Source organism: Neolamprologus brichardi, chromosome 16, assembly GCF_056152115.1.
Source record: "Neolamprologus brichardi isolate AB-2024 chromosome 16, ASM5615211v1, whole genome shotgun sequence".
NCBI lineage: Eukaryota > Metazoa > Chordata > Actinopteri > Cichliformes > Cichlidae > Neolamprologus > Neolamprologus brichardi.
This window is the reverse complement of record NC_142119.1, coordinates 30137404-30144356: the sequence shown is the minus strand read 5'-3', so window position 1 is coordinate 30144356 and position 6953 is coordinate 30137404. Positions and strand designations below refer to the sequence as shown.

The 6953-nt window shown below is 38.4% G+C and overlaps 1 protein-coding gene across 1 annotated transcript; it reads left to right on the top strand.

The window, feature by feature from the left end:
• The first annotated feature begins 5642 nt into the window (after nucleotides 1-5642).
• On the top strand, nucleotides 5643-6578 carry LOC102776142 (olfactory receptor 8G17-like). The gene has a single exon (XM_006802425.2). The coding sequence runs from the start codon at nucleotides 5643-5645 to the stop codon at nucleotides 6576-6578; it is 936 nt and encodes a 311-aa protein (XP_006802488.2).
• The last annotated feature ends 375 nt before the right edge of the window (nucleotides 6579-6953 follow it).

The following is a 6953-nucleotide window of genomic DNA, read 5'->3' as shown; positions in this document are numbered from 1 at the left end:
TGGTAATCTGTAGTGTTTAGGACCACGGTGCATCTTCCCTTATCCGCTGGTAAAACAGTGATGTTGTGGTCTTTGCTCAGGGAAGCGACGGCCTTCTTTTCCTGTATTGTGAGGTTGGACGGAGGGACTTTGGCACTGGAGAGGGTGGCTGAGACTTTCATCCTGATTTGCTCTGCTTCTGTCTGTGATAATTTATTAATCCGAATGGCAGATTCTGTGGCTGTGATGAGGTCCACTATGGGCAACTGTTGTGGAGAAATGGCAAAATTGAGACCTTTGGCTAATACTCTCTTTTCAGGTTCAGTGAGATTCCTGTCTGAAAAGTTCTTAACCCATTTCTCCTGACTGTCTTCAGGTGTGTTTTCTTCTATGGGTTGTGTAGGTTCAGATTCAGAATGAGGAGTGTGTGTTTTTGAAAGCAAGGTGTGAAATTTCCTGCGTTGTCTTTCTTTTCCTTTCGAGTGTTGGGCCCGCTGAGCCTTGTCCACAAACTTGTAAACCTCTTCTAAGATTGGAGAGGTCAAATGGTGGAGAGTCCCAGATATAACCCTAGTGGGAGTGTCCCCCCACAGAGGGACAAAAGGACCCCCTGATGATCCTCTAATCGCCTGAGCCAAGGTGTGGAACTGGGTGTGGGTCCCAATCAGCCAGAGTTTCGGGTGGGTTCATTGTGAAACCTGGCCCCACCTTATCATGCGAATTCCTGAGGTCAGATGGCCCAGGGTGTGAGTGGGCCTTAAGGCATCTGGGAAGGGATCTCAAAACTGGATTATAGATGGCAGAGAGTTGGTGTCGTAAACCACCGCCTCTGTTCAAAGATGGTCACTCACAGTGGACATAGATGGCTTCTTTCACTCCTCTTTCAAACCATCTGTCCTCTCTGTCCAAAATGTGAACATTGGCATCCTCGAAGGAGTGTCCTTTATCCTTAAGATGCAGATGGACAGCTGAATCTTGTCCTGTGGAGGTCGCTCTTCTGTGTTGTGCCATGCGCTTGTGAAGTGGCTGTTTGGTCTCTCCAATGTAGAGGTCTGGGCATTCCTCGCTGCACTGTACGGCATACACCACATTGTTAAGTCTGTGTTTTGGCGTTTTGTCTTTCGGGTGAACCAGTTTTTGTCTGAGTGTGTTGCTGGGTCTGAAGTACACCGGGATGTCATGCTTGGAGAAAACCCTCCTGAGTTTCTCTGATACACCGGCTACATAGGGTAGAAGTGTTTCCAGTTCCTGCAGAGTCTGGCTGATCTTGATTTGGAGGGCATCTATAGTGAAATGGACCTGTCTTATCCTTTCACTTAAAAGGTGATTTTGCGCTCTCTGTAGAATCAAGTCTGCTCTGTATCCCCTGACAGTGGATCCAAGGCGCAGGCTCTTGGGAACAACTCTGGTTTGTCTGCATCTTAGGTTGAAACGGAGATGGTTCCTATAATCCGCTAGTTTCCTTGATTCCCTTTCATACTCCCGCACCAGTTGAAGCGTGTTCCTCCCAAAATGTACGGCAATATGTCTGTGAAGGTTCTCAGTCATCCAGGTCATCGTAGTCAAAGGAGCTTGCAAAGAAAAGCGTCTGGACTTCTTTAAGTTACTTGAAGACGTTTCACCTCTCATCCGAGAGGCTTCTTCAGTTCTAAGGTCAAATGGTGGAGAGTCCCAGATATATATATATATATATATATATATATATATATTTAGTTGTTTAATAAATAATCTTGACCAGTAAACTCTCCTTGTTCAAACATGCACCATGGTGTGGTCTTTCTTTGCTTGTGACTTCTTGATGTTGGTAAATACAATAATTGAAAAATACCACATTACATATAATATACATATAATAATGTACAACACATTATGGAGTATGCTTCTGCTGTGAGGTCCTGCCTCTATGCACTTGTGCAAGTGCTAGACGGGTATATTTATAAATAATATTATATTAGGAAAATTTTCCCAGACATATTTTTGACCTGGGGGTAGAATTGATTGTGAACTGGAAAGGGAAAATGCTTATGAACTTGCAAATTAAAAACACGATGCATTTAAAGTAACCCTTTTTCATTTTTATTTAAGAAGAGAATTTGTTCTAGTGTGCGATGGCCGAACCTGTTCCTTTTCGTGGAGATCATTTCTCCTGCCTTAAGGAAAATCCCTTCGCATGGCACAGAAGAGGCTGGAGTGCAGAGAAACTGGTAGAGATGCAGTTATACAGTCTATCTGGGCCCCACAAACTATCAGCTAAAGAGAATAAATAGATTAAATTCCTGCACATTTGGCAGACTAACATTTTCAGATTAATTAAACAATAAAATATATATATATATAATTATAAATAAATATAATGTTTGATGATCTTAGCGTTGGTACAGATGTTGGCAAAACCATTGAAATGGTACATGCCTACAAATATTTGGGAATAAAATTCGATGACAAGTTTCTCTCTAATGTACACATTGCTAGTCTTATTATGAAAATTAAAGGGAAAATTGTTTTTTACTTTAGAAATAAATCTTTTTACCCTTTTGCCTGTAATTGATTATGGTGACACACTGTATGTTTCCTCTTCAGTTCTCAGGAGTCTTCATGTAGTCTACAATGCATCAATATGTTTTATCATAAAGTCTCTGACTTACCACTGCGTTCTTTATAATTTGGTGGGTTAGCTATCACTGACCATTCAAAGAAAACAGCACTGGTATTTTTCTTCATAAAGCTGTTTTAGGTAATCTTACAGTTTCCCTGTCCCAGTAGTTACCAGCTATACTCTTCGAAAGGGTTGCTTCTTGATGTACCTAGAGTTCTGACAGATATGTCAAACATTCTATGCACCTTAGACAAGGAATATAGAGAAAAAATCTAAATGTACTTTAATTATTATGCTTTAAAACATGTAAAAGCATAATAAGTAATAAAGTGAAGGAGAGTTATTGATGTTTCCTTTGAGAAGCCACTCTGTGTTCTAATGTTTTACATCAGCGGGCCCAACCCTCGGGCCACGGACCGGTACTGGTCCATGAGTTTGGTACCGTGCTGCGAGATTTCAGGCTCGAGTGTGAATTTCATAGTTTTCAGGGTTTTTAAATCTGTTTTTAGTGTTATTTTTGTTATTGTTTTTATCATTAACTCGGTGTCCCTGGGTCTTTTCCCATGTGTTATGAATAAATCTTCTCGTTTTAATACCTGTACTGGTTTTATTTTGTTGTATTTATCCGTCACACCTTAAAGGCCGGTCAGTGAAAATACTGTTGTGGATAAACTTGTCTGTTGGGAATAAAAAAAGTTGGGGACCGCTGTTTTATATTATTGTTTTTTGTTTTGTTTTGTTTTTTAAAACTGTGTTTGTTGTGGTTTTATACTTATACTTGTAGTATTTTTTAGATGTTTTGGATGGCTGCTAACTTGACCACGTCTGGCATATAAAAGAGAAGTTGGGCAATAAAGTCTTTCTCATGATCAGTATTATTCCAAGTAATCCAAGTGTTTGAAGTGGAACTGGGGTGAGCTTAGTGCAGGCTTTTAGATAACAAAATTTGCTAGCACCAGTTTGCTCAGGTGCCAGGTGAAGTCTGTATAATTTTATCTATATATCTCCTTATTTGTCAACCAATGCTCACCCCATTTATGTATGGATTTAATTTGCCAAAGATAAGGCAATCATGTACAATGCTTCTGTTTAAGAGAAAATCAATATCTTTGTTCAGCAAGAGACTGTTTTAGAGCATCTGTTGTGGAATAGCATTCATCAAACATATTATGGTTTGTACACATGAAGAAAATAAAATCTGATTATGTCATGTATTTACCTTTATAAAAGGCCCATTTCATTAATTCAGTTTTAAATTGTTTTGTAAAAGCTACTGTGCAACCTCTAATTTCCACTGAATTACTGACATAATCTGCAATGCATGATGTTACCCTCAGACAGGAAACCAACTGCTTCTCTGCTACAACAAAAATGATTCAAGCAATCATATAGTTATCAGGAAGTTGCAGCAGTAAATGCTGAGTTGCTCATTTGAATCAGTGAATTCTTAATCCCAGGAGAATTTATGCAGTCACAGTTGCTCCAAGACAATACGAACAGTAACTAACTAAACTAAATGAAATGATACAAAATAATACAAGTTACAAAATAACAAAGTCACAAAATAGCTCAATAAATACAAATAGCTCTAATTATAAGTCTCGTATAGAAGACAAAATGTGGTGGACACTGAGTTGCCCCTCTTACTATATTGACTTTGCAATTTTCTCTGTAAAGGATGTGATTAAGGGTGTGCGACTATCGTAGTGTGTAGTGTGTTGCAGATCAGTTTATTGAGTCTGTTATATCTGCAACCCTCAACCTTCTGCCCCATCATGCAACAGCATAGAGAATTGTTCTGAAATGTTCAGGGTAATAATAAGTGTACTTCCATTTCTGTGCTTCTTTGCCCTCCCTAACTAGGGCAAACAGTGGCTCCACCTGTGGAGAGCAATTGGCACAAATCCATAGTCTTCTTCTCTCTTGATATTCTTTTTATAATGAAATGAGTAAAAATGAAATGAAAGCGGGAAAGCTGCTGCTGTGTGTGGATGAACAGCAACCCTGAGTATAAATAAAAGATGCTGAAAAGCATGCCATGGTCATTTACAAATACCAATTACTGTCTCCGATAGGACATGAATTGTCCAGCATTTTGGCTAAACTAAACTCAAAGATGTTCAAAGGATGACTGGAGGGCAGAGGGAAACTGTTTTGGCCACTTGGTGAATGTTACCCTGAAGCTCTGGTGTCATATGAAAACTATGAATTGTCCTACTGGGAGAGTTCATTGCTGAAATGGGCACAATCAGTGACAGCTTCTTGGGATACGATTATGAAGAAAGGTCTGGCTGATCTGAACCTGAGGGGTATTCTGTTCTTAGGCTCCTTTGCAAACTACAGCTTGTCTATAACAAACACAATGCTTAAAAATAAGGGTATTCATAGATGAACATGGCACCAGGACACATTAGGCCATAGGTTGATGATCGATTTTGTAATAGTTTCACCAAATTTGCAGCTGGATGTTCTACACTCAATGGTACAAGATAATTAACAAGACCGACGACGGAATGGATCAAGTGTCAACCACCTCCTCTACATGGATGACATCAAGCTGTACGGCAGGAATTATCCATACCACTAGGATCAACATGAACGATATCAGAATGTTGTTTTGACTTGGAAAGTGTAGTTGATTTTTTTTATATGAAAAGTTGAGAATGTGGAAATTCAAATCCAATTTTGGACCACTTAAGAAACATTTGAATTTCCCTTGAGAAGAATAAAAAGGTTATTATCCTCTACAATTCTGAAAACCTGTGGAATTTATGGTAGTTAAAACAAACAAAAAACTCCAAAGAGGAAGAATGCCATTGTCTCTAACTCTGGACCTCAAGATTAGCCACGCCCACCTCATTCTCCTCCTCCGTGCTGCAGCCATAAATACTAGCAAAAGAGTTTGTCTTGTTTAGTTGCGGGAAGAAGCTGAACTTATTGTTATGTATTCTTAGCATGTGAAGACTCTCTGGAATTGAATCTTGTAAAGTATAAACCTGCTTGCTTTTTGTTTTGTGATTCCTGATGTTTGATTATTATTAGTTTGTCTTTTTCATTGTGTGACATTATGCAGAAAAAAGGAAACTCAAGTGAGAGTGTATCATTTGTGCTGGCTGCTTATGGAAATGTTGGAGCTTTTAAATACCCATATTTTATCATAATATTGTTTTGGTATGTCTCTATATGTGTGGCCAACACAGTTCTTATTGTGGTCATACATGTGGACAGAAGACTGCATGAGCCAATGTATATTCTGCTCAGCAACTTATGTGTGAATGAAATAAACTGCAGCACATCACTGTATCCTCTTTTGCTCTCACAGATGTTCTCAGACAGCCATGAAGTGACCCTGCCGTGGTGTTTTCTGCAGATGTGTTGTATGTACATAAGTGGACCTGCTGAGTTTTGGAGTTTAGCAGCCATGGCCTATGACAGATATATCGCAATCTGCCATCCATTTAGCTATAATGTCATTATGAACACAGAGAAAGTGGGTATGTTGATTCTGCTTGTGTGGATTTTTTCATTTGTTAGTTTTTTACTCTCATTTTCATTCATCTTTGGTTTAAGGTTTTGTGGAAATATTATTGATAATGTATATTGTGACCACCAATTAATAATTAGACTTTCATGTTCAGTTCCAATCCAAAGCTCTATATCTATGATATTCTTTACGTTATTGAGTATTTTCATGCCATTCAATCTTATTTCAATTTCTTACCTGAAGATTTTACGAGTTTGCCGTAAAACATCTACAGAAAACAAGCAGAAAGCCGTGACTACTTGCACCCCTCAGATCGTCTCTGTGTCAAACCTATTTGTCGGGTGCATTTTTCACTCTATTGATTTCAGCCTTCTAGCTGCTCAGATACCAGATGAAGTCCGTATAACTTTGCCTATGTATCTCCTCATTTGTCAACCAATGCTCACCCCATTTATGTATGGATTTAATTTGCCAAAGATAAGGCAAGCCTGTAAGATGCTTCTGTTTAAGAGAAAATAAATCTTTGTTCAGTAAGAGACTCTTATCTCGCTATCGACAGCATCTCTGCCGTGTAGGAAAGTAACATTCAGCATAATTGGAGATAAGCAGATTTCATTTTCTTTATAAGTAATGTATTTGAATTTACAGAAGACCTATGATATTCAAATTATTTTCTTTATTTTGCTAAAGTTACTTTGCAACATCTAATTTCCTCTAAAAATGTCAGTTAGGCTCTTTGATACATATTTAATCACTACACTGGTGAGGAGGAGAGAGGCCAGGAAACTACATTTACAATTTACATCACATACCACCTCTTACCTGATTCAGGGTTTTGTAAGAAATTATTTTATTTAATTTTATTCTTTTTTCTTTTTTTTTTGCTGTTGTTTA

Coding starts and splice junctions, on each gene's coding strand:
- LOC102776142 (XM_006802425.2), top strand. CDS start 5,643: ATGCAGAAAAAAGGAAACTCAAGTGAGAGTGTATCATTTGTGCTGGCT.